This window comes from Mus musculus, chromosome 14, assembly GCF_000001635.26.
Source record: "Mus musculus strain C57BL/6J chromosome 14, GRCm38.p6 C57BL/6J".
Classification (NCBI taxonomy): domain Eukaryota; kingdom Metazoa; phylum Chordata; class Mammalia; order Rodentia; family Muridae; genus Mus; species Mus musculus.
In genome coordinates, this window is record NC_000080.6 from 53763042 (window position 1) to 53790658 (window position 27617).

At 40.6% G+C, this 27617-nt stretch overlaps 2 pseudogenes, 2 gene segments (V, D, J or C) and 1 further gene; all 5 read left to right on the top strand.

Moving 5' to 3' along the window:
* The window catches only part of Tcra (T cell receptor alpha chain), a 1796232-nt gene that overhangs the window by 1335075 nt on the left and 433540 nt on the right, over positions 1–27617 (top strand).
* Trav14-3 (T cell receptor alpha variable 14-3) lies at positions 155–653 on the top strand. The segment is given in 2 exon segments: positions 155–206; positions 345–653. Coding segments are annotated over 2 exon segments (361 nt in total).
* Trav15-3 (T cell receptor alpha variable 15-3) lies at positions 3694–4138 on the top strand (annotated as a pseudogene). Its single transcript is given in 2 exon segments — positions 3694–3742; positions 4047–4138. Coding segments are annotated over 2 exon segments (141 nt in total).
* On the top strand, positions 14030–14535 carry Trav3-4 (T cell receptor alpha variable 3-4). The segment is given in 2 exon segments: positions 14030–14081; positions 14245–14535. Coding segments are annotated over 2 exon segments (343 nt in total).
* Positions 15562–15804, top strand: Trav12-4 (T cell receptor alpha variable 12-4; annotated as a pseudogene). Its single transcript is given in 1 exon segment — positions 15562–15804. A coding segment is annotated over 1 exon segment (243 nt).

Genomic DNA, 27617 nt, shown 5'->3' on the forward strand with positions numbered 1-27617 from the left:
CAGGAAATGCTTCCTATGTCAGAAAGAGCTTCAGACAAAGTGTCTGTGAAGGGTGGAGGCTGCTCAGAGAGCTGAGGTGCCTGTGAAGTTGGAGTCAGTGTTCTGTGGGAGACAAAAGACCACAGAGTTCCCCCCAAGCTTCAGTCTAGGAGAAATGGACAAGATCCTGACAGCATCATTTTTACTTCTAGGCCTTCACCTATCTGGTGAGTCCTGGAGGAGAAATCTGAGGATATGGGATTGATGTGGAGGCACAAGAGAATTGGGGCACCAGGCAAGTCATGATATCTAAGCAAGAAGTACATTGCTGGGAACCTAACAACAGTTGCTATTTCTCTACACAGGGGTGAGTGGCCAGCAGGAGAAACGTGACCAGCAGCAGGTGAGACAAAGTCCCCAATCTCTGACAGTCTGGGAAGGAGAGACCGCAATTCTAAACTGCAGTTATGAGAACAGTGCTTTTGACTACTTCCCATGGTACCAGCAGTTCCCTGGGGAAGGCCCTGCTCTCCTGATAGCCATACGTTCAGTGTCCGATAAAAAGGAAGATGGACGATTCACAATCTTCTTCAATAAAAGGGAGAAAAAGCTCTCCTTGCACATCACAGACTCTCAGCCTGGAGACTCAGCCACTTACTTCTGTGCAGCAAGTGCACAGTGCTCTCCAGGCACCTGCAGCCCATACCCAAACCTGCAGCTGAGGCTCCAGCAAAGCCCTGCTGTGGGCTGAGCCTGGCAGAGATGCAGGGGAGTTTTCATTTGCAGCAGCAGGTGAAGGGTCACTCAATGAGTGTAAGGATTAGACCATTGAGCCAGAGACAGACCAAGCTGGAGTCACAGCTTGCTTTCCCCAGTCTCCCTTCGCAGCTGGAATTTTACATCTATTTCCTTAACTAGTTTAGATGAATTGCTTTCCAGAGCGGTTGTAAAAATAGTTCTCTGTGTGATTGGTTTGTGGCAACCGTACATTAGAGGCCCTGTCTCCCAGCACTCTTGTCAACAGCATTATGAATGTGTGGTTGTTACAGCCCAGCATTAGGAGACCTTGACTTTGGCTTCTGGAATAGAAATCACATAGAATTTTCTTTTACTTTTATTTCCTCTGATGACCAGGGAAGTAGTGATTCACATGACCACCGACCTCCTCTACTTCCTCTTGTTTTGCCTTTCATATTCTCATCTACTTTCAAGAAATTCAAGAATGTAAAGCAGCTACCCTACCTAAGCTCCGGGAATAGGCTGGGCTACCACCCCCCACCCAGCTTCCCTTGAATCCATGGATAAAAGACACAGGCACGCAGTTGTTCATTTTCAACTTGCCTTTTGACACAGTTGCTGGGTGCCATTATCTCCAGAATAATGGAAAACCCTGCCTTTATTAATATTCTTATCTCCACACTTCCCACCTGCCCTAAACTTTAGTTGCTCGGTTACATCTAGTCCCTGCTGAACATTCCTTACCACCCACCTGTAGGAGTAGCCTGTGTGGCCACTCTGTTTTGAGATCTCACATTGCTGGTTGACTTTTCTTCATCAGAAGCATGGCTAACTCTGTCTCTCTTCTGTCTCTCTGTTTGCCTCCAGGAACCTGGAAGTCCAGCCTATTCCTTCCACCTAACAATTGGCCCATGGCTTCTATACTGACACATCAAGAACCAATAAGGAACAGGACCTCAGCATCAGCACTACCCCTACACAGGCTAATGCCTCTGAATATCTCATAGTACAAGAGTTCAGAGGTACAGATATTTTAAAGACAAAAAACACAAAGACCATAATTTATATCAAAGTTAGATGAAAATAATATCAAAGTAACCTTGAAACATTCAACCACCAATTTAGGTGGTATTAACATGCTTCTAAGTATATCCATGTTATGTGTTTCATGTGTTGTGAGGGTAAATAATAGCCTTGTATCATGAGGATACTTGGCAAGCTAAATCTGAGATTGTTTTGCAAGTAAAATATAGAGAACTTAGTAAGTCAAACTGAATACTTGAGGACAAAGTTGCTGTAGTAGTTGTTGCTGTTGTTGTTGTTGTTGTTGTTGTTGTTGTTGTTGTTGTTGCAGCATATGTATAAATTATGTGGGTATACACATGTGGATGCCAGAGACCCACATTGGTCATCTCCCTCTATTGCTCTTCACCTGTTCTATTTGAAAGCAGGGTCTTTCATTGAACTTGGAGCTTGCCTATTATAATAGATTGGGCATTCCCCAGAACTGAGACTGTAGCTGCACCCCACAGAATCTGAATTATGGAATGGTTGCTGGGGTCCCTCAGCTGCATCCCACAGCATCTAGGCTATGACATGGTTGCTGGAGAGCTGCAGGTGAACACCACAGCATCTGGATTCTGATGTGACTGCTGGGGACCCACACACAGGTCCCCATGATGCATTCAGGCCATTATGCTATTCCTGTTACAATTTCACAGAGCATAAGCAAACAGGGATCTTCTAGAATTCTGAAGAATTGCCCTTTACCACATGATTTAGAACTAGCTTTATTAATTGCAGAATTTAGATAGACCCTAGCACTTAGTAAGGGAGGAAGATTTTTTTCAGACGCCAGTGTTTCATGGCAAAATTCGTGGTTGTGAGGCTTTTTAAAAAAATTAATCTTTATCAGCTGTAGGAGCTCTCTGGTGGAGTTTTTGGGGTCACTTAAGTATACAATCATATCATCTGCATATAGTGATATTTTGACTTCTTCCTTTCCAATTTGTATCCCTTTGATCCTCTTTTGTTGTCTAATTGCTCTAGCTAGAACTTCAAGTACTATATAGAATAGATAGAGAGAGAGAGAGAGAGAGAGAGAGAGAGAGAGAGCAGCTTTATCTAGTCCCTTATTTTAGTGGGATTGCTTCAAGTTTATTTTCATTTAGTTTGATGTTGGCTACTGGTTTGCTGTACATTGCTTTTTACTATATTTAGGTATGGGCCTTGAATTCCTGATCTTTCCAAGACTTTTAGGGATCCACCCCATATACTGCAACCAAACCTGAACATTATTGTGGATTCCAGGAAGTGCTTGCTGATAGTGCAAAGGACTTAACTGAGAATCTACAGGACTCAATATGGTTTCCTTAGATTAGGCAATATCTCAAATGGGGCCACACCATGGGAGTCGTTACACACTTTACAGAAACACAAACCTCAAAACTATGGCTTATCCACAATTCATGCCTTCTGTGACTTTCCATTCAAATGTATCTACCTTTTGGTAACCCTCTGTTATTCATTTAGAAACCCCAGTCTTCTCTGATTTGGAGTTGGTCCATGTATCCTGTGTCAACAGTTTAAAGAAAATCAGCTTTGCCTTCCTTTAAAAAAATAAATAAAAAGTAATCTTTATTAGACAATAGATGTAGAGTCATAAACATATGGCCATGATCTGTAAGTGCATTAAAGATCTCATATGGCTCGTGGTGAATTTGACTTTGGGTCCCCCAAATGATCCCACAGAGTAACACCCATGTATGCAAAGCAGCTCGACTCTAAGCATGGATTTTCCCATAATCCCTTTAAAGTGCTGTCTCTTTTGACTAACAAGAAAGACAAGGACACAAATAATAGTCTGTGGTGAGCTGTGCTTTTTCTCTCTGTACACGGAACTTGTAGTCTATGTTTAAACAAAGCCCACTTCCTGCTCGAGGCAGTGTAAGAAACACGTGTCCTACAGAGAGACTTGTGCTTCCCCATAGTCTCCCCTGTGTGCTGGCAGTCTTGGGTTTCTCCGGTATGCATGTTTCACATATAGCTAAGGATATTAAGCAGGAAGTATTGTCCAGGCATATTGCAAATCACATAGACCTGAGGGGGAACGGGGATTGAAGAAAAGCAAGCAGAGTATGTCTTTAGTTAGGTTTGTCTTTGAATCTCAAGCTAATTTAATTCCTACAATATTTTATTCACATTGCACAGTCAGCTGTGTTTTCGGAATGTTCTACCCTGTAGAATCAATCTACAGGACCCTATGAAGGACAGAAATTAACTCAGGTCCAACCAGCACAAGCAGGAAGAAGGGGGAAGAAGTTTGCCCTGGGCAAAGCAGAACTTAGAAAATCTTCACAAGTATAATCATTTTAGCTTCACGGCTGGAAAATTCAATGAATTATTTCTGTGCTTTCTGGGATCCTGTATACGCTGTTTGAGGTGACAGTACAAGCTTAACAAAAATGGACGCTCCTTAAGCATCGTCTATCTCGGGAGCCCAGCTGAGAAGCACATCTGCACATCCCAGAGAAGAATGGTGGCTGCCTCATCAGCAGTCTGTATCACACATGCGTTTCTAAGTAAAGCACCCATCTATAACATTTGGAAATAGGTATTATAAGCAACTTCTTTATATAATACATTGTCTTGAATATATTTTAGCAAAAATTAGCTCATAGAGAACAAACAGTATTTTCTACAGCTGGGAATCTTGCATCATAATAATTTAAAGTGTTACTTTCTCTTCAAGGTGGTAACAGTGCATACCTCAGACTGGGTGTCTGGAATAACAAAGAACATCATTCCCTTTGAAAGTTACCATCAGGAGTGAAGTAGTCTGGGAACGGGGAATAAGTAGTGAGACAGTAGAAGGACTTCACCCATCACATGACTGGGGGTGACTGGGGAGTGCCTACCAATCTTTTTCTTTACACCTGGCACTGAGCACTGAGGTACTGAAGATCACCAGCTAGTCCATCAGGTGGGAAAGAGAGCTGCACGAGGGCAGCATCCGTGTAAACTGAGACCCGTGAAAGTGCAGTGAGAACCATAAGAAAATTGGAATCAAGGACAAATTTCCCCTCTCCAGTCTCTCTTATTTGAGGGCTTCAGAAGAAGTCAGGCCATTTGCCAGCATGTCACATACCGAACTGAAAGCACCTGAGGGTCCCAACCTGGCACATTCCTGGTATGGGTGAATTTGGGAGAATGGCATGGGCCCAAATATGCAGTCATAGAAAACATAAAAGTATCAATCCTGTCTTCCAAGTCTTCTACACTTTTCTATTTCATGTCCAACCCTGAAGCAGAGCCACATGGGGAAGGGAATGCTGGCAAATCTATTTCTAGATAATTTAAGTTGAGACTCTAAAGCAGCCCCTGCAATCTCACATCTCCTCTGTAGTGGATACCAAAGATAAGGAGACAGCCGAAATGCCAGAAAATGTTATCAGATTCTGGCTTTGAAGAACAACAACAACAAAAAAGATCAATGATAATAGATAGCACTCAAATAAGCAGATGAAGAGAGCAAGAAAATCAATTCAGGACCTAGACAAGGAAGTTACAAAGTGCGTGAAACAGTAACTTGGAGGGGAAGTTGAAAGACATGAAGAAAAACTCAGCAAGAAAATTGAGACTCTGAAAATGAACCAAATATAAATGCTGGGAAATTAAATTAAACACAGTGGAAAGCATCGCTGACAGACGATATTGGACAGAGTGGATCAGAGACATGGGAAGAAAGAAAACTAATGAGCATACCCAAAATTTCCAAGAACTCTGAAACACATTAAAGACACAAAACCTGGGAATCCGTGGGACAGATAAGGGAGCTGAGGTAAAGTCCGACAACACAAACAATATACTGAATTAGAATGTAGCAGAGAATTCTCCAAAGCTAAAGAAAGAAATATAGACCCAACCTCAAGAGCATTGAAACCTCAATGAGATATGACCTGGCACACACCCTGACTGAGACTCAAGAATACTGTGCCCACCAGGCCTTCATCTCCTGTTCAGAGAGACACGTCGTCGTCACAGGACTGCTACAGTTGGCAAAGTTACTTCTTTAAAATGATAGAGAAATAAGAACATTTCAAGATAAGAACACGTTAAGGAAATTCATAACAGCACAGCCAGGAAATCCTTAAGGGAGTACTGTGCACAGAAGAAAGACAGTGGCATCCAAAAGAGCACAGGATAGAATACATCTCAGGGAAGGAGCAGGGTACTCGGGAGTCTATCATGTGCAAACAGCAAACCTCGAAACCCCCAATGTAAACAGGGAAGGAAGGAAAGAACAATAGGTCAATCAACCAAAATCGTAACCCACAAAACCATGGGAAACAGCAAGTTCTCTCAGTATAATTTTAAAAGTAAGTGGCCTCAACTTACTGAAGAAAAGCCACAGGTTAATCAGCAGTGTTAACAAACTGTCTCCAGGAAACGCCTCTTCAACAAGAACATCGAAAACTGTCAGTCAGAAGAATAACAGCACACCAAGCAAATGAAAGGTGTAAACGTGGCACAGAAAGTCTCATATCTGAAAGAGTAGAACTCAGACCAAAGTTAGTCAGGGAGCTGAAGAGAGCCAATACACAGCCACAGAGGGTAAGCATTGTGAGTATGAGCACACGGAGCTTTGGCTCTTCGTTCAACAAAATAACGACTAAGTGACATAAAATGTCCCCTGGGTCCCTAATCAGTAATGATCTGAGATTTCAATGTGACTTTAGCAAGCCCTCCCAAACTAAAACCCCGAAAAGAAACTGTAGAGCTAAAGGGTTCTGCATGTCCACCTCTCTGATTTTGGCAGAATCCCAGGCAGACAAGGGAAGGGAATGCACAGTTAGATGACTCGCTACATCCAAATAGCAAAATCTTGTTAACACATGTAAAATTTATATTCTCTTCTCTAAGAAACATATTTAATACTTCTTCAGAAGCCACAGAAGTTAACAAGGAAAAGCATTTTTAAAGAGCTCAAAAGAAAATGAATAAAACTTTCAAGATAACACTCTGTGAAATTAAAATTTGTTTTCAATTGTCCTTACTAAAGTTTCCTCAAGCTGAACACAGCGGCACCTGACTGTAGTTTTTAATGACTTGTGAGGCTGAGGCGGAGGATTGCCAGTTTGACACTGCTCCGAGTAATAGCTGTATGCTACTGTAAAAACAAACAAATAAAAGGAGAGAAGCTCACTCACGCACTGAAAGACTATGTTTTGCAATGCATAGTGCTTTAGTTTATTTTTAGAGATAGTTTTATCATGCTACCCTGTCTGACCTCTATTAACTGCCTCAAGTGGTCCTCTCTCCTCAGCATCCTGAATACCACTGGCAAAGAGCCACGGCGCCTGTCTCTATGATGTGTGTGTCTGAAAAGGATTCAAATGAGCAATACAAACATTTTACAAAATCAGTAAGAAAAGAAATAACGACGGTAAAGCTTAGCTACTTCACAAACGATACCCAATAAGTAAGCATATAAATACACTCAGCATGGACTTTCATCAGGGAAATGAAAATCAAGCTCCATCCTTCTATGCCATTTCTGTTCTGAGCATCACAAGTGCGTTACTGCAGCCAGAGAGAAATGACCCCAAGAAGATAGGGGAAGATGATGACTATTTTCATCATCAAACTCATCTAGAGAGAAGATTAAGCAGAAATAAGCCATGAACCCAGACATTGAAGGAAAGAAATGTTTTACTAAGAAAAAACAAAGTTGATATATTTTTGTTACTATCAGTATGCATGAGAGACTACGATACATATTTCACAATCTATCTAATTCAGGTGCCCAACTCTCTATAAGACAGTTATTTTTCTCATATTTGATGTTAAAGATTGGGACACAGATTTCCCTAACTTTTTAATAGCAATTCTGAGTATGATTGTCAGCATAGTGTAGTACCAAGAACTCCTAAAGAGCAGGGATTTTACAGGGAGAAACAGTGGTCCAGAGAAGAGTGGCCAGGTGTCTCAGTGATGATGACATTATTGGTGATCCTAACAAAGTGGAAGTTGATATTATCAACTGATCATCTCAGAAAGCCTCTTCTGCAGCCCTGTGCTGTGTGTGAAGTGGGAGGAGCCAGAGGGAAAGAAACACGCAGGTCACATTTCCCTATCAGGACCTGTGTGCTGTCCCTTGCCTGTCCATGGTGCTGTCCCATCCAATCCCAGCCTGTTGACAAACTGCACTTCCTGTAAGTCTTTTCTCAAACACAAGCAGCTGGGAAGACTTTAATCTAAATCTTTCCATTTTCCTTCCTTGAAAATCAGGCTCCAGCATACTTCAAATGTGGAAGAGAAGGGTAGTTCTTTTTCAAGTCTTACTTATAACTTGAATACTTTAATTAGTTTTAGTAATCAGTGACCAACGTAATAGGCTTGCCTTGAGTTTTTCACTCATTCTGTTGATGACTTAATACACCTTTTCTCCCATCACTGGCACTTCTCCTATTAGCTCTGTGATTCCCCACGACAAGCCCCATGTCACTTGTATTCGGGTACTCTAGTATTTTCTGCTTCTTTTTTTACATTTCCCAGCCACTCTCTAAGACTTATTTTTTCTCTCTAGTGATCCTTTCTTTACTAGTTTCATGGCCTAAACTACCCACAAACATCAAATATATATATATATACATATACATATATATATATATATATATATATATATATATATGTATGAGAAACAAGGGTTCTTTGTAGAGTCAGTTGTGTTGGATGGTGTTTTGCTGCGGCAAACATGTGAAGGGGTGTTTTCCCAAAGTGGACATAGGTGAAAGACTATGGCAAACTTGTGAAGGAATATTTTGCTCAAACAGACTCAGGAGAGAGGATGTTCTGCTAAAGCAAACACGTGAAAGGACACATGATGAAGGAGTCTTTGCTAACAACACACATGTATGGTCCGGCTTACATTGTGTAGTTGAGCTCCATTTGTCAGGAACTCGGGCTGATTGGATGCACATGATGAGAGGCAAGGCCCATGCTGAGGCAAGGCACGTGGAGGATAAGTGATGTTTGGAGGTTATAAATAGGACTCCATAATGGAGAGAGAGCTGGTACAGCTAGCCGTGCAACACCTTGTGGGTCTCCTATCTTAGCTGATCTTTGTTTTCCTGAGAGAGGCACAGCTGAGAACTTCTCTGGATGTTCCTTTTGGTCCCTCCTGCTAACTCAAGCCAAGGCTGAAGCCTGGCTGTCTCTGCTAGGTCGTGTCACCTGATGTTAACGGGACTGGTGGTGTATTCATGAAGTGTTCATGAGTGGATCGAGCTGCCATTGCCTGCAAACCTGTGAACTGAACTGCTGATTTCAAGACAACACAGATGGGAGTTCCTCCAAGGAACCTTTCTAGACAGGTCCACTTTCCCCTTATCCTTCCCTTTCCACTACCTCTGGTGGTGGTGGGCTACAAGTGAGGTTAAAGCAATTTAAGAACCATCATTAAAAATAAGTTTTTTTTAATTAGGTATTTTCTTCATTTACATTTCAAATGCTATCCCAAAAGTCCCCCATACCCTCCCCCCTCCCCTACCCAGCCACTCCCACTTCTTGGCCCTGGCATTCCCCTGTACCGAGGCATATAAAGTTTGGAAGACCAAGGGGCCTCTCTTTTCAATGATGGCCGACTAGGCCATCTTCTACTACATATTCAGCTAGAGACATGAGCTCTGGGGTAGTTCATATTGGTTAGTTCATATTGTTGTTCCACCTATAGGGTTGCAGACCCCTTTAGCTCCTTGGGTACTTTCTCTAGCTCCTCCTAGAGGAGGGGTCCTCGGTTCCATCCAATAGCTGACTGTGAGCATTCACTTCTGTGTTTGCCAGGCACCGGCATAGCCTCACAAGAGACAGCTATATCAGGGTCCTTTCAGCAGTTACATATATGTTGTGTGTGTGTATGTATGTGTCTATGTATGTATGTATGGGGCATAAAGTGGAGTTTAGGGAACAGAGTTCAGTTTACCTCTGATGGCTATACCCTAAGTGGACCCTGCAGGCAGGGAATAGGTGGTGTGGGGTCTAACCTGGGTGTTCCTGGAGCTCAGAAGGCCTGAATGTTCCTGGGGCTTGACAGGCCTCCTCAGGAGCTCAGAGGTTAGAGGGTACAACCACCAGCTTTTTATGAACACACACACCCACACATACATACACACACACACACATACACTTAAGTCTAGGATCAACAACTGAGAGAAAACATGCAATAGCTGTCTTTCTGAGACTCCAAAGGAAGCAGTTCATGCCTGATGTCTATCTAAAGCTCCTTGCTGCCCTCTGATCTCATGAGTTAAATTGGGAGAACACCTAGTTGCAACAGCAGCTATCCCTGCTGAGCTGCGGTTATACTGAAACTTTAGTGAGTAGTGATTGCCTGCTGTGAAGGTAACACTGCCAGATGACCCTTCTACAGAAATAACTCAGTTTTATTTTCAGTCGTTCCTGATGGATTGCTGCATCAATACATTTCTGGTTTAGTGTAAATTAAGGATGTTTTCTCGTTCTGCATGAGTGCTGACAACTTCACCAGTTCTACAGTTCTTTAAATATGAAATGTTAAACTTAAGTTAAAAAACCTGGTCATTTGGATCTTTGTCATTTTCTTTAAAAATAAAAGAAATGAGAATTGTTTGTTCATTCAAAAAATAAGTGTCTGAGGTAGAGGAGCTACTGTGCTGTGTGATTTCATGTGGTTTTGTTGTTGTTGCTTGTTTGTTTGTTTGTTTGGTACTTAGTGGACATGCCAAAGTTATTGTGTCTTCCCTCCTAGAAGAGTAGAGTAGCATTCCAGAGGCCAGTTCTCGGGTTGAAGTTCCAGACTTACCACTTACCAGCTGAGGGGATTTGGGCAGACTGCTTCAAATTTTCTTGCTTCATTTACTCATTCTTACATGGTAGTATCTACTGAGATGGTTAATAAATGAAATGATAGCTTCCAATGCTTAGCCTGTGCAAAAAAGAAAAAAATACTTAGAGAAAGGAAAATCAGGTGTTTGAGAAACTAAACTCCTTGCCTGCTGCTACAAAGTACCCATCAAAGAATGGCCTCCCCTCCTTCCTTTATGTAAAGACCACACTGATCTTACACCTTTCTTTCATTTTAAACACCTTCAGATAGATAGATAGATAGATAGATAGATAGATAGATAGATAGATAGATAGATAGATGGGTGGATAGGGGATGGGTGGGTGAGTATATGGATGGATGGGTGATTGGATGGATGAATAGATAGATAGATAGATAGATAGATAGATAGATAGATAGATAGATAGATAGAGTTCTAAAATCTTAATTTTAGAAACAAGTGCTAGTGGTCTTTCTGGGTCTGGTTATCTTGCTTCAGTTCATTTTCCTGAAATGATGTTATTGCCCTCTTTACAGCAGAGTAAACTCAGTTGTGTATATTTATTTATGCATTCACTTGATGATGGGCATTTAGACAGATTCACTCTCTTGGCTTTTGTGAGCAGTGCTTCAATCAACACAGATGTGCAAGGGTATCAAAATGATTCTTCTGGGTGTGAACATGAGTTAATCATATGATTTCATCTCTTTAAGACTTTGGGAAGCTCCATAGTGATCTTCATAACTATGTTTACGTTCTCACAGTGAATAAGGTTTATGATTCACTGCATCCCCGGGAGTATTTTATTCTCTTAATGACGATCATTTCAACAAGACATAGAAGCTTAAATTTTTATATTACATTTTCTTTATGGCAAATGATACTGAAATTTTTCTCTCATTACTTATTAATCATTTGTAATTCTTCTTTTGAAAATTCCCTATTCAGTTCATTTGCCCACTTGTTGATTAGATTATTGAGAAGTTTTTGGTGTTATGCTGTCTTGAGTTCTTTTTAGGTTATAGAATCGCCTGCCTGGCATAGAGAGGTCAGATTTTTTTCCTATTCAGTATGTTACCCATGTTGGTTGCCATTATGTCAACTTGACACAACCTAGAGTCATCTGAGAGGAGGAAACCTCCATTGAAAAATAATTACTTCATTAGATATGGCTTTAGGCCATATCTAACATGTCTAATTAAGACAGTTTCTTAATTAAGGATTAATATAGAAGAGTCCAGACCCTTGTGGGTGGTCCCACCCCTGACTTGGTGGTCCTGGATGCTGCTACAAGGAATCAGGATAATCAGGCCATGGTGAGCAAGCCAGTAAGCAGCAGTGCTCTATGGCCTTCATGTTAAGTCCCTACCTCCAGGTTCCCTTGTAGAGTTCCTGCCCTGACTTTTCTGATTGATGAAGTACAAGCTGTAAGGTGAAATAAACTCTCTCGTTCTCAAGATATTTTGGGTCATGGCGTATTATCACAACCAAAGTAACCCTACATAAGATGCTGCTTGTTCACTCTAAGTACTGCACTTACTTCACAGTCACTTTTTAATCCCATGTTATCTCATTGGTTTATTATAGGAGAGGGTTACACATAGAACAGTGTGCATGCTTACATGGACAGCACACAACCTTATGACACCATTTCTCCCCTTCCACATTTCATTGGGTTGTGAAGATCAAATTTGTCACCAGATTCATACAGCATGAGCCTTTACTGGCCAAGGCACCTGGCCAATCTCCTATTTTTTTTAATTGCTGGAATCATTTTCTCAACTATTGGGGTGTTTTAAAAAGTTCTTGCCTATGCCTATTCTTGAAATGGTTACTCTATGTTTTTCTCTAACACTTTTACTCAGAGTTTCTATTCTTACATTGAGATGTTCCATTCAGTTTGCACTAATTTTGCACTAGATAATAGACCTAGTTTTATTCTTTTATAGGCGGGCATCTGTTTTTCTTAGCACCATTATTGAAGGTGTCATTTCATCAGTGTGTTTGTGAAACCTTTGTCAAGTTATGTAGCTGTAGTTCCGTTGCCTTATTTCTGTGTTCTCAATTCTATTTAACTTGTCTACGTGTCTCTTTTGCATCACTAAAATGCTGCTCTTGTTCCTATGACTCTGTAATCTACTTTGAGATCAGATATTTTGATACCGCCTGCCTTACTGTTTTTATTTGGAATCACATTGCCCACACTCCATCAAGCATGACAACCAGTGCCTTTACCTACTGAGCAAACTTGTCATGTGAGAACTGCTTTTGATGTATCTCAAAGGTGATGACAATGCATGTTCTCATTTTATCACTCAATTCTGTGAAATTTTAAAGTTCTCCCATGCTTCCTTTTCAACGAATGAATCACTGGCATTTTGCCTATATTCATGTAATTGTGTAGTGTCTGTAGATTTACTTGCTATAAGTTTCTAAATGTATTCTGTCATGATCTAATAAGATATAAACTATCATTTTCAGTTATTTTATACTTATTAGTGCTTAGATAATGTAATCTGTTTTTGAGAAAAGTTCAGTGTGCTTTTGAGGAGATTGTATACTCCATAGCTCTAGGGTAGAATGTTCTGCAAGTGTCTGTCATGCCCATGTGACACATGGTGCGTTTTAATTCTTAAATTTCTTTCCTTCTTTTTATTTTTATTTATTTTTTGTATTGATGGTATACCCAGAGATGAGTAGAACTTGGATAGCATGGTGATCATAGTTACCATCAAAGGATGAGTTAGCATCGAAGTCACCAAGTATTATGCAGGCAAACCTATTTATCCATAGGGGATTTCTTTCTTTATATACCAAGAAATGGCTGAGATAATGTAGTTTTGTAGCAGTTTTCCAGGAAGGTTAACCCTAGCTCCTGAAACTTCCCAATTTTTACAACTTGGGTGGCTAATGCCCATATGAGTCATTGTCTACTGTGCATACAGAGCTGTTGGGGAGGCAGGAGAACATGTAAATCCATTACTGGGGGGTCCATCTCATTGTTTTCTATTCCTGTTCAGTACTGAATACCCTACAAAAATGATGAGATGTCAGGAATATTCCAGAAATATTTATTCTAAGATTATAGCAAAACGATGGGAGTGTGTGCTCTAGGTCGATAACATTCAATCAGTTCTCAGCTCTGCATTCTATAACTGTAAGACAATTTTTGAATAAAAGCAAAAAAAAATAGATTTTAAAAAGTAATGTTATAAAGAGGACTGGAGCAGCTGGTGCAGCAGGAAGAAGCTGTCCACAAGGGGGCAGAGCATCTCTGCTCCTGCAAACTCACAAAGGGATTTTTTGCTTGCCTGTCTTAAGAGCAGCCTGCAGTCAGTAGCCTTCTGTGCAGACAGGTGAAGTAGCCTCAGTGCTGTGGAGAACAGAGGAGGTGAGCTGATCACAGAGGCATCTTGTCTGGCTGAAGGCCAGAGTCTGGAGGGAGAGCAATGAAAACAGTGGCTGGACCTTTGTTCCTGTGCTTCTGGCTGCAGTTGAACTGTGAGTGAGAGCTTTTGGGGAACAACGTGTTTGTCAGTGTTCATTTGATAATGGTCTGTGGAGCAGACTGGACTTCTCTAGATTGCCTGAAATCACTGTAGGGAGGAAAGCAATGGCTGGAGAATGGCAGCCTGATGGTCTTCTGCTGGTTCCTTTTGCACAGGTGTGAGCAGAGGCGAGCAGGTGGAGCAGCGCCCTCCTCACCTGAGTGTCCGGGAGGGAGACAGCGCCTTTATCATCTGCACCTACACAGACAGTGCCACTGCTTACTTCTACTGGTACAAGCAAGAGCCAGGGGCAGGTCTTCAGTTGCTTATGAGTGTCTTTTCAAATGTGGACAGAAAAGAAGAACAAGGACTCACTGTCTTACTGAACAAGAAAGACAAACGACTCTCTCTGAACCTCACAGCTGCCCATCCTGGGGACTCAGCTGTGTACTTCTGCGCAGTCAGTGCACAGTGCCCCCCCAGGCACCTGCAGTCTGCACAAAAACCTGAGCCCACAAAGACAGATATTCTTCTACCTTTAAGATGAAGATATTTCTGTATTCTATTTACAGTGGGACATTTTTAAACACTCTGAAAACCTGTTTCCAAAAGATACGATGAGTTTTAGAATATTTTAGATTAAGTATAGATGAAAGTGAATTCTTAGGTATAGAGGGTCTAGAATCAAAGTTCAGGATCCATTTAGATTCACTTCCTCCACTGAAGGAACGCAGTGTCACTAACAGAGAATACTCTGCTCATTTTGATGGAAAGGCTCTTAATTTTTCATAATATTTATTGTTTCTTTTAGAAAATAGCAGGCAAAAGAAGTAAAATATGAAGTGTAAAATTAAAATGTCTTCGAATTCTATCATATAGATAAGTTATCATTCTCTGTCTCTCTCTGTCTCTCTGTCTCTCTGTCTCTCTCTCTCTCTCTCTCTCTCTGTGTGTGTGTGTGTGTATAAAGACACCATATATTAAGTTTGGTTTCAGCCATCCATTAGGTGTTTTGAGACATATCACCTGTTGACAGTGTCTACTGTAGAATTAAAGATAATGGTAGACTAAGCTTTGATGCAGTTGACATAGAAACCACCAGAGATCACTGCTGTTCTAGATGTGGTTTTTATATGCATTTGGGGCATCCTAGGTTGAACACATGTATTTCCTTTTTAGACACACACACAAACACATATGAGAGAGAGAGAGAGAGAGAGAGAGAGAGAGAGAGAGAGAGAGAGAGAGAGAGAGAGACTGTTATACAGAACAATTTTCTTGCCTATGAGAGAGTAGTCTTGAGAAAATATTTTTGGAGCCTAGCCCTGTAAGATTGGATGCATTGCAGGAATCAAGAATTGGTTTCTTCTACCAGAGTGCTTCCTATCATTTGCTCCAGTATTGTGATCTCTTCATTAAGTTACATTTTCTTCTAAAGTCAAAATGACCTTCATTCACCTTTCCCTATAGCAAATCAATCTTATTTATTTCTAGGGTTATGCAATGGAAATTCCATAACCCTCACAGTGGGGGCACCTCTGATCCTGAACTGCACTTCTCAGACTCCTTATTCTGATGTGCTGCTTTGATGGTATGTTCAACATCTCAACAAAGCCCCTCAACTACTCCCGAAAAGCTTGGAAGATACCAAGACAGAGCACCAAGGGTTCCACGCCACTCTCCATAAGAGCAGCAGCTCCTTCCATCTGCAGAAGTCCTCAGTGCAGTTGTCAGACTCTGCCCTGTACTACTGTGCTGTGGGGACACAGGGAGGCTGCAGGGAAACTGCACACAAGCCATGCCTGAGAGAGATGGTGGAAGTAGCCCTGTGAAAGGGCTGTGTGTCTTCTCTCAGGACTATTGCCTTGGCTTTCACAAGAACAGCACAAAATCTCACATTAAATTCCAACCCCTGGAAGGTCATGAGTTAATTTCTTTGAGGTAGCATAAGGTGAAACCCAGTGTTTGAGAGAACCAACATTGAGATCCACAAACTCAGTGCTCAGCCGGGAAAGCTGAACATCGGGAAATCTCCCAGCAAATGTCCATGGAAAGTCTGTTTGCAATTCATCTTCACCAAGACATAGTACAAAACTAGCTTTGAAAACTTCCACAGGTTTTGTGTTCCTCTTGCACTCAATTGGGACCCAAATACAGACACATAATCTTTTCTCTATGAATCCACTTCAGCCTTTATAAGGATGACTGTGCATTCTCTTGGTCCATGTTGCAGAGCTCATTCTAACTCCCACCAACATTCACTTCATGAGGCTCTTATGAGGCTGAGATTCAGAAGACTCTCAGGTCCTGAGAGTCAAGCCTTCCAGGTTCTCACTGCCTACTGCATGTGGAAGCAGTGCAGTTAAGAAATTCTATGTCCAGGAAGTACTTCCTCCTTGTGGCAATTCTCCTCTAACATCATCTGACCTTGAACCCAAAGATGTGTCTGCTGTAGTCAACAGTCAATATTAGCTTGTGTTCTTAGCACTGGCCTCATGATTTCAGCTTAGCAATGCACTGAGGAACTTAGTGGGAGCAATGAGGATATTCAGAGTTTAACCGTCCGTCCTTCCTCCTTTGCTGGTTATTTGGGGTTTTATTCTTTTTCCCAAAATCCATGCTTCCTCCTTAACTGCACTACCCCACGCTACAGTAAGTAGTCCAACGCCTGTGACCTGCATCATTCAGGTCTATTCTTTTTATAATCTTACTAGAGTCAGACTCTGCACGGAAACTGGGGAGGCCAGAGAGCTGGAGGGGAAGCTGAGCATTTCTCCCTCCCCTGGACACTCAGCCCTGGTAGTGTGGATATGGGTGACATCCCTCTCAAAGACAGAGTATGCGGGGAAGCTCTTTTTCCACAGCCCCAGCACCCTTGCCATCTTATCTTTGCCTCTTGCTCCCTCTGACTGAATAGTAAAATGATGTGTGTGTGTGTGTGTGTGTGTGTGTGTGTGTGTGTGTGTTTGTGTATTAGGCAGTACCTGCTTGTTCTGCCACCATTTCCTGAGTCCCTCATTCCCACTCCCTGCCCTATATATATAGATTCCCCACTGAATTCTCTTCTATGCCCATATGAGCATTCCTCCTCAGCTCAGAAATATACCAGGAACTGGAAGTGCAGGTGAAGTCTTGCTGCAGCTCACACATAGTCTCTCAACATGTTATTTCTATAAACCATGAGTCACACATTTAGGAAGACTGTTGCATTTGATTTGGCTTCTGTTATGGTCTCAACTTTTAATATCCGTACTCACTTGTCCATAGGATGTCTTCTAATGTGATTCAAAATTCTAATGCTATGCAGTTCTATGATCCTTGTCCTGTCCATATCTACCCTGTAGTTTTCATGGGCTTTAAAAAACTGCATTACAAACAGTTGTGTATCTAAATAAGTATGTCTTCTCTTTATTGTTATTTTCTTCTGATAATGGCAAATTCTATTCTCTTTTTTGAATTTCAGGAAGTGAATATTTTAATGTCATTTTTCCAATGTTATAGTTTTAGATGTGTTAACTATGGATAAATATATATATGAGTAATGTATATATTGTTAATGTTGATTTAGACAATAATATATAATAAATAGATGTATTTACAAATACTACACAAATTCTAATATAAAATATAAATTTCAGGATTATCAGCATGTTTTAGAATATTTATATAGCTATGTAAGAGTATATACATGTGTATTCTCATGATATATATGTATATGTATATATATGTATATATGCATATATATTGAATATACTTGTACAAGTACATTCAAAACAAGTGTTCAATAATATGGATAAACATATGCTTCTTAGGTCTGTGAATAACTATAAAATTCTTGGACAAACCTTTTCCTTGATAAGTTAAGAGTTTCATGTATTAAAAATGCTCTGTTGTTTAGAGTTAATTAGAAACACAGAGCCATAAGGATATAGTAGTAATACATAGTTAGATTTGACTCATAATATTTTAGAGGCTGAGAAGTCTCATAATATACCAGTCACAGGCTGTTCACGCAGGAAAGTTGATAAGTTGTCATCCAAAGACCCATGAGCCCAGAGTACCTACATTCAATGACAATGACAGCATGAATGGCTGATAACCAGGTCTACCAGAAACAGTCATCATTTTTTCCTTCATAATTTTGCTCTACTCAGTCCTCTGTGGCTTATATAATGTCTACCCACATTGGCCAATTCACTGATTCTTATGTTTACTTCTTCCAGAAATAGCCTCACAGACACAATTTAAAACAACGTTTTTACAACTATCTAGCATTCTTTAGCCTAGTTGAGTTAATACAAGGTTAACCACTATGACATCCTATTGTGAGAATTCATCCTATAAAAGAAACCTCCATCCTTCACTTATTTTATCATCATTAACTCTAAGCTTGTCCTAAACAGCACCAACTGTGTCAGGCATCATGGCACATGCCTTTAATCTCAGCATTTGGAAGATACAGGCAGGAGGATGGTTTGCCTGGTCTATGTAATAATCATAGACCATCATAATGAAACCCGCCAGATCCACATAGTGAGAGCCTGTAAAAGAAAAACAAATAGTATGAGCTCTGAGCCTAGGGTTCTCAGTGAGTAAGCATGAACATCTGAGTTTGAACCCATATAAAAAGGTTGTGACTTGTAGTAGATGTTTGTAATATCTTCTACTGTGATTCAAAATTCACATGCAAAACATACATGTATGTATGCCTTCGCATATGTGTATGCAGAACACATGTACAGATATACATATATGTATATAAGAAGAATATGAGCTATATTATAGAGTAATAACTATAATCATAATTCATCACCTACACATTTTGACACTAATGCATACCCAATACATATCCCCAAACTCAAGTATTACAACTCTGCTTTGTGTCAAGCATTAATACCATTAATAAATTCCAAGGTTCATAAACACTGGTAATTTTTTTAATTTTGTAGTTCATTTTTCAGATTTTTTTCTTTTTTTAATTAATTTTTCATTCCCCCCAATCTACCTTCCAACTGTTTCACATCCCATACCTCCTCCCCACCCCCTGTGTGGGGTGAGGAGTGGGGACATCCATGTGAACACTCTTATTTTTAATCACAGGTGGGTTAACATGAAATTTAAAGTTTGAAATCTTTATAAGGTAATATATATTGGTTAACATATTTTATTAACACATTAATAATGGAAAGTAATGACTTTCATTACGATGTGCTATATCATCATATAATGGGATTTGACCTAATTCACCCAATTTCTATAATTATTACTATTATTCCCTTTCCTCAATCTTTAACATCTAAAGTGATTTTAGTCTTTTATTTATTCTTCTCTCATACATTACACGCTGGCTGCAGGTTTTCTCTCCCTCCACTCCTCTCCGTTCCCCCCACATCTCCTCTCTCCCACAGATTCATTTCCCAATTTCCTTTAATAAAAAGTGGGCACCCCAGCAATATCAAGACAGCACAATAAGTTACAATAAAACAAGGCACAAACCCACTTTCAATCTTCCCACATCCTCCTCCACACAGATCCCTGGTATCTCTAATCTCTCCATTTTCTGCATCATACTGTTTTTATTACTGTGCCTCTGTAGTATATTTTGAAATCTGGAATGGCGATTCTTTAGCAAAGTGTTTCTTTGTTTCTCAGAATTTCTTTAGCTATTTGAGGACTTTTGTGGATCCATGTGAGTTCTGAGATTATTTTTCCTATTCTTATGAAGACCATGATGAGAATTTTTTTGTATTGGATATTTTATTAACTTACATTTCAAACGTTATCCTCTTTCCTGGTTTCCCCTCTGCACATCCCCATCCCATCCCCCTCCCCCTGCTTATATGAGGGTGTGCCCCCTTAAGTTTTCTTTGAAAGTATAAATTGCTTTTGGTTGAAATTGACAATTTTGATTCTCTCCCAATCTATGAGAATGAGATTTTTTTTCCATTTTCTAATGACTTCCTCAATCTCTTTCTTCATGAATTTAAAGGGTTAATTGCAAAGTATTTAATCTCCAGGGTTAGGCTTATTTCCATATACTTTATTTTATTTGAAGCTACTGTGTTTGTCATGATCATGATCTCTCTCTCTCTCTCTCTCTCTCTCTCTCTCTCTGTGTGTGTGTGTGTGTGTGTGTGTGTGTGTGTGTGTGTGTGTGTGTGTGTGTGTGTGGTGTACAGAAAGGCCATTGATTTTTGTAAGGTGATTCTGTAAGCTGCCACGTACCAAAATTGTTGATTATTTCTAGAAGTTTTCTGGTAGAGTTTTTGGGATATCTTATATATAAAATATCATATCATCTGCACATAGAGATAAGTTGACCTCCTTTTTCTATTTATATCCACTTATTTCCTTCTCTTGTCTTATTGTGCTGACTAGTGCTTCAAGAGCTATATTGAAAAGAAATGGTGATTGTGAATAGCCCTGTCTCATTCCTGATTCTCAATATACATCCTTGTTGCTAAAATTCCTTCTCCTGGATAGCAATGTCTATCCTTCTTTTCAGGTCCCAACAACAAACTGAGGTAAGATTCCACCAAAGTTTACTCTCAAGAACCAATGAGTTTATTGGGCTTCCTTACAGAGCATAGGTGAGGGGTTATAATACAGGAATGTGCATGTTCCTTCTTCAAATAAGGTGTCTTTGGAAAGCATTTTCCCAGCAGGGAGGAAGGCTTCCCCATCACCACATAGATGGAGTCCCTGCTTTGGGTAGTCCTCTTCTCTGACCTATGTCATGTTTTGAGTTGCTAGGTGTCAGGGAGCAGCTGGATAGTCAAGCAAAAAATATTTTGCTCTATTCTGCCCCTATATGCAGAGACTATGAAAAGTCAACAAATACAAAGCTGGGATTGTACAAAAAGACACAATACCAAAGTGTCAGCTGATTATCTCAGAGGACAGTTACTCATGAGGGGCATTTCCTATATTTAGGTATGCCCCCTTGCAATCTTAAACTCTACGACTTCTATTATAAAGACATGTTGATTTTTTTCAAAAACTTCTTCTACATGTATTTAGATAATCATGCAGTGTTTGTCTTTAGGTCCACTTATATGATTTGTTATGCTTATTGATTTATGTGTGTTTGAAAAACCAAAACAAGTAAAGGAATCATATTATTTTATGACTATCTAAAATAACATATAATATGTATATGTCCGTTCATGTATTTATAATTTAAATGAAGTGATGCCATTTAGGGTGATAATTCTACCTTCAAAAGTCACATATTATCTAACAAAATTCCAAGCACTAGGTATAAGAAACCCCCTTCCAAGTTGTAGGTAAGAGAATCCACAACAATAGAGGCTATTTGAAGGTAAGTCCCTATGACTGAAGGCACCATGCGCTTCAAACACAGGACTTGAAGGATTCAAGCTGGAGATGGCCTAGAAAAGTTCTCCCTGAGGACTTTCATAGTAAGGTGCTACTCAAGCTGCCAATGAAGAAAAGTAATGAACAGTTCTATCCTGATGTGAAGCCTAGAAACCAATAGCCAGTCAGGCAAAATATCCCCAAAGCTGCAACAGGGCCGCTTAACATCTGGTCAGGAACCAACTGTACCAGCTATCTAATTGGGTTTATAACTCACTCAATAGGAGGGAACTGTAAGCTTAGCAACTACCAGTGGTTAGGTACATAGAGCCCAGAAGAGCAAACCAGTATAATCTCTAATTGCATTCTTAATATTTGTCCTTATGCCCACAGGTAAGTGTATCTCTCACCTTTCATCAAAGAAGCTTCATTTTGCGAATGATGGAGGCCATCGCAGAAATCCACACTTAGACAAGAGAAAAAGAACAACTGACTGTGACATTCCCAACCCAGTTGATGAATTTATAGCACAAATTCTCCACCTGATGCTCAGGGAACATTATGGAAAAGGGCCTGGGAGGATGGTAAGAGCGCATGTAACAGAGCATCTGCTGAGAGATTATATGTAAGATAACTAAGTAAGATAACTAACCTGCACCTATGACTTCTCGATAATATGGTTGGCTAAACTATAGGAGAACAATGACATCCACTGACAGTGTCAGCATAGATGGAGTAATGCTTATGCGGCCCTACTCCTAGAGGAAGAGCTAAAGGCAATGCATGACTGCTGGGAAAGCAAGAATCAGTCTTCCCCAAAGATGAACACCCTATGTAGTTGTCCAACACTACATCCAGCAATTGGCCAGTCCTGAGAACACTGCAGCTTTGTGAGGCCTAGTTCAGTTTTTGCCACACTTCTGACCTACAGAATTGCAGTGCAATAAACAGATGGTTTCTTTTAAGTTCCTAAATTTGTAGTGCTGTGTTACACAACAGTGGGAAACATACAAAGTTAATGAAGTGATTGATGAGTGCTCATGACACTTATGACTTATTACAGAATTAGAATACTTGAAATGTAATAAAATGCCTTAGATACATTTTCCCCAATGTAACTATATCTCTAAAATTACACATAATGTTATCATAATGCAACATGAATAAAAATTATGTGGAGCAGCCTGTTATCCCAAGGGGGGCCTCCCTGCCACTTCTCCCACCTGCTGAGCCTGAACCATACAGACAGGAGTCTAGCTGGCTGTCCTCTGAAAGGCTCCACCCAGCAATTGACTCAGACAGATGAAGATACCCACAGCCAAACAGTAGATGGAGCTTGGGGACTTTTAAGGAAGAATAGGACTTTCTTTGATATGCTGATAGGAGCCTGATATAACTGTCTCCTGAGAGGCTCTGCCAGCGCCTGACAAATACAGAAGTGGATGCTCACAGCCATCCATTGGACTGAGCACAGGGTCGCCAATGAAGGAGCTAGAGAAAGGACTCAAGGAGCTGAAGGGGTCTGAAGCCCCATAGGAGGAACAACATTATGAACTAACCAGTACCCCCAGAGTTCCCAGGGACTAAACTACCAAACAAAGAACACACATGGTAGGACTCATGGCTCCAGCTGCATATGTAGCAGAGGATGGCTTAGTCGGTCATCAGTGAGAGGAAAGACCCTTGGTCCCGTGAAGGCTCTATGCCCCAGTGTAGGGGAATGCCAGGGCCAGGAAGCAGGAATGGATGGGTTGGTGAGCAGGAGGAGGGGGGAAGGGACAGGGGTGTTCAGAGGGGAAAACAGGAAAGGAAACAACATTTGAAATGTAAATAAAGTAAATATCTAATAAAAATAAAAAACGGAAGAATAGGAGGAAGGATTACAGCCCTGAAGGGGATAGGAACTCCACAGAAAGACCAACAATTAACCTGGACCCTTGGGGACCTCAGAGACTGAACAACCAACAAAAGAACACTCATGAGCTGGACCTAGGCCTCCCTGCACATATGCAGCAGATATGTGCTTGAGTCTTCTGTGAGTCCCAAACAACTTAACATGGGCTATCCCAAAAGCTGTTGCCTGTATGGGGAATATGTTCTTCTAGCTAGGATGCCTTGTCAGACCTCAATGGAAGAGGAAGCACCTAGCCTTGCAGAGACTTGAAGTGCCAGGGTTGGGGTGGGGGGAGTACCCAGGAGAGGCCTCACCTGCTCAGAGGAAAGGGGGATGGGGATGGGGGAGGATTGGGAGAGGGGTGACCAAAAGGGGGACAGTGAGCGGGCTATAAAGTGAATAAGTAAAAAATCAAATGATCAGTTAATCCAATGAATATGAACTTAGCATGGGATTTTTTCTGTGTATTAATTGAAGTACGAGAAATAGTCAGTCATGTTATGATGTCTTCCAACCACTGACTCCAAAAGTGGAATAGAAATTCTCTCTACTCAAAGGTGGAATGTGCGACAGTGTTTCCCTTAAATGACCAGTTTAGAAACTTGATGGCCAGCTGGGCAGTGGTGTTGCACTCCTTTAATCCCAGCACTTGGGAGGCAGAGGCAGGCGGATTTTTGAGTTCGAGGCCAGCCTGGTTTACAGAGTGAGTTCCAGGACAGCCAGGGCTACACAGAGGAAACCCTGTCTCAAAAAAAAAAAAACAACAACAAAAATCCAACAACAACAACAACAAAAACCACAAAAACAAACAAACCAAAAAACCTTGATGGCCAATATGGCAGCCAATAGCCAGAAACACCTACTGAGCTCTTGAAAAGGGCCAGCTCAATGGAGGAGCTAAATTGTTAAATTTAACTGAGATGGGCTCTAAGTGGAATGTATGAATTGAATATTGAAGATAGTACAAAAGTGGTAAATATTACAGCAATACTTTTTAGTATTGCTTACAAATTAAAATGATGTTTATAACTACATTGAGCTAAAAGAGTATTGTTAAAAATAATTTTGTTCCCCCACACACACAAATTAATGATGCTGGGTAGAAAGACTGTGTTTTCTTTCTTTTCTCTACATCAAAAATATTATGAGTATGTTCTTACAAAAAAAGGAGTATAAAATTATGTCAGTAAAATAAATAATAACTTTCTGAATTCTGTTTGTTGAATTGTCCATTTTAATTTGCCATTATTATGATTTTTCTGAAAGGCCCTGTGTGCCTCTTTTCAATCTGTAATTTGGATTCATCTTTCATTTAAGAGTATTATAATCTGAAAGATTTACAAAACACAAATTCTCCCCTGTACATGATCACAAAGCTTTGAAATTCAAGTCTGGGAAGGACAGAAGGATGGCTGAGCATTCTCTATGATCAGGAACTTGTCCTCAATTTTCTGTTTGGCCTCAGAGGTGATATTATATAAGGAGGAAATGACAGGCAGCTGTTATCCAAGTCCTGGGTAGCAGAGACAGGTGATCACTGGAGCTCACTGACAAATTCGCCCAAACGTCAAGTTTAAAGTTCAGAAACCCTGTCTCAAAATTAAAAAAAAAAAATGTGGTAGAGGGAGACACACATTGTCAACCTCCAGACTCCACATCTTCATCCAGAGGTGAGTGTATGGGCACAAACACACACACACACACACACACACACACACACACACACACACACACACACACACACGTTGGGGCTGGGGGGAAGAAGGGGTCATTTGGGACAGGGAATGGGCAAGATGGCATGAAGTTGGCTATAAGTTAATATTAGGCAAATCAGAGATTTGCTTTACATTATTAATCTTATCCTGCATTCAATAAAGAATCCCAGATCAATTTAAAAATAATCTTATTTTCAAACTGCATTATCTCCGTCATATGCTACCTTATCTCTTGACTTCAATAATCTGGTTCTTCTGTAAGGAAGGACTCCAGCTCCCTCACTGAGGTAAGTGCGTGAGGCTGAAGAACTTGGTCAAGGCTGTCTTAACAATGAGTAAATGACAACTTTATAGAAATCCATGCTTAAAAACACAAAACAAAACAAACAAAAAAACTTTACAAAGAGAGCCTAATAAGCAGATATGGCTATTTAAATTAAAGGGTCTGCAGTGTCTCCCATGTGACCTTGAGACTGGTCTGTGAATGAGCATTGCTTTATTTAAGCCTCACAGGTTCTCTCTCTCTCTCTCTCTCTCTCTCTCTCTCTCTCTCTCTCTCTCTCTCTCTCTCTCTCATTTAAGGGGTACGATGATTGACTTCAGGACTTATATCTGCTAGTGAGTACTCTTTCTTTAATCTATGTGCTCAGACCCTTTTTCTCCCTTCAAATTAGATTTTGCTAATTTCTGTTAAGTACCCATTATCAATTAATGCCCCTTAAAGGCCTTTCCCTTCCTACATTGTTCCCCACAGTGCCCACCACAAGCAGTTGCAGCAGTCTTGAACAGCTCATCTGGACCTCATTCAAAAGAGCCCACATTTTCCAGTCTTCTTTCTGCCCTACTCCATCTACAGTGGGTTCTCATTAGTGACTTGGTCAAAGACAGAAACTAAAACTTGTTGTATGTTGAATGTATACATATGTGGTTTTGCTGGGGACAGCATACAATGACAGGGACTGCCTGCAGTAGGCCAGAATGGAGACATCTCAGAAGCAGCTCCTTGTAAAAAAAAAAAAAAAAAAAAAAAAGATGGTGTCTGGGACCCTGAGAAGCAAGAGACACATCCCTCCTGGGGACCCGCCATCTGAAATAAGGGACTGCCTGCAGTAGGCTGGGATAGAGACATCTCAGAAGCCCACAGCAGCTCTTTGTAAAAAAAACATTTGTTCCCATTTTTCCTAACCTTAGCCCCGGACAAGGACTGCATAGATTTCATTTGTGTGTGACTGCTATTCAGTCGGTCTTGGTGTGCATAATTATTCTATTCTATGACTTTCTTACTTCTTTCTCCTTCTTCTTACTTCTTTCTCCTTCTGCTCTGGTGAATTCTATGAAACTAGATGTTCCCTGATGTAATGATTCTTAAACAATTAAAAATTGAGGTATAGCACACACAGCAGTCCTAATGGCCCAGGTGCATGCTGTGTGTTCTCATCTTGGACACAATGGTAGTTCCAGATTAATGCTTGACTTGCAAAGAAAATATGAAGAAATTATTAGAAAATGAAATAGAGCCAACACTGGGACCCCAAGAAAGAAAAAAATTATTGAAGTTATAAAATAAGATTTGCACAACATCTGAGAGTGGTTCCTGGATACGCAAGTATAGAATATGTAAAATCTTATATTAGTAAAACTAAGACAAAACACTGGAACTCTTAGGAGAGTCATTGTGTGCAATGCGCAGAAGTAGAAAGCTAGTGGAACTACTGAGTTAAGGGTTAACTTGATTCTTTCTGACCATTACATGGCAGCTTTGCCCGTTCCATTTATCATTAGAGCTTCACAAGAAAATGCAAATAGCTGGCCTTGGAGATCTGAGCTCTGAATTATAATAAGTCAAAGTTAAAGTTTAAATAATGATACGTTTGCAATTATTATTACTTTGGCTACAGGCCTGGGAATAGGGAAGTTTGAAACTTTGGGGAACAATTGCAATTCTTGATTCTTTGTGGTACATGGTTATTCTTTTGAGTTCCATTTGGCAATGATTATACAATTTCTTTTTTTTTTTAACCTGCTTTTGGGATATCAATAAAGTACTGGGGCAAGAAAAAGGCAAGAAAGTGAGTAGAGAGCAAGTGAGGAGAGTGTGAGGTGAATGTGGAGAGCAAGTAGTGAGCATGTGAAGAGTGAGTGAGGAGAGAATGTGAAGAGTGAGTGAGGAGAGAATGTGAGGTGCGTATAGTGTGTAGGTGAGTGAAAGGAGAGTGCATGTGGTGTGTGTGTGAGTGTGTTTGAGAGTGAAAGGGGAACACACAGAGGTGTGTATGAGTGTGAGAGTTCAAGAAAAGCAGACTGCACAGGAGAATGCAGAGTGTGTGCAGCCTCAAGCTGCGAGTGAATGAGCAAGAGAGAAAGAGAGCAGAAAGTGAGAGAGAAGAGAAATAAACTTTAAGCCCCCCTGTCAGTTTGTACCCCAAAAAAGTAGTCTGTGTATATTTATTATGCGCCTTCCAGATATCCCTGCTTCCAGTTGAGAACTCCAATCCTGTGTCAGGGCTGGACCCCAACATGTTTTAGTGAACACCCACATGGGGAGGCAGTGACAGGATTACAGGCATGTGTGGCCATGCCCTGCTTTGTACTTTTATGGTAGATTTGAAACCAGATCCTCTTG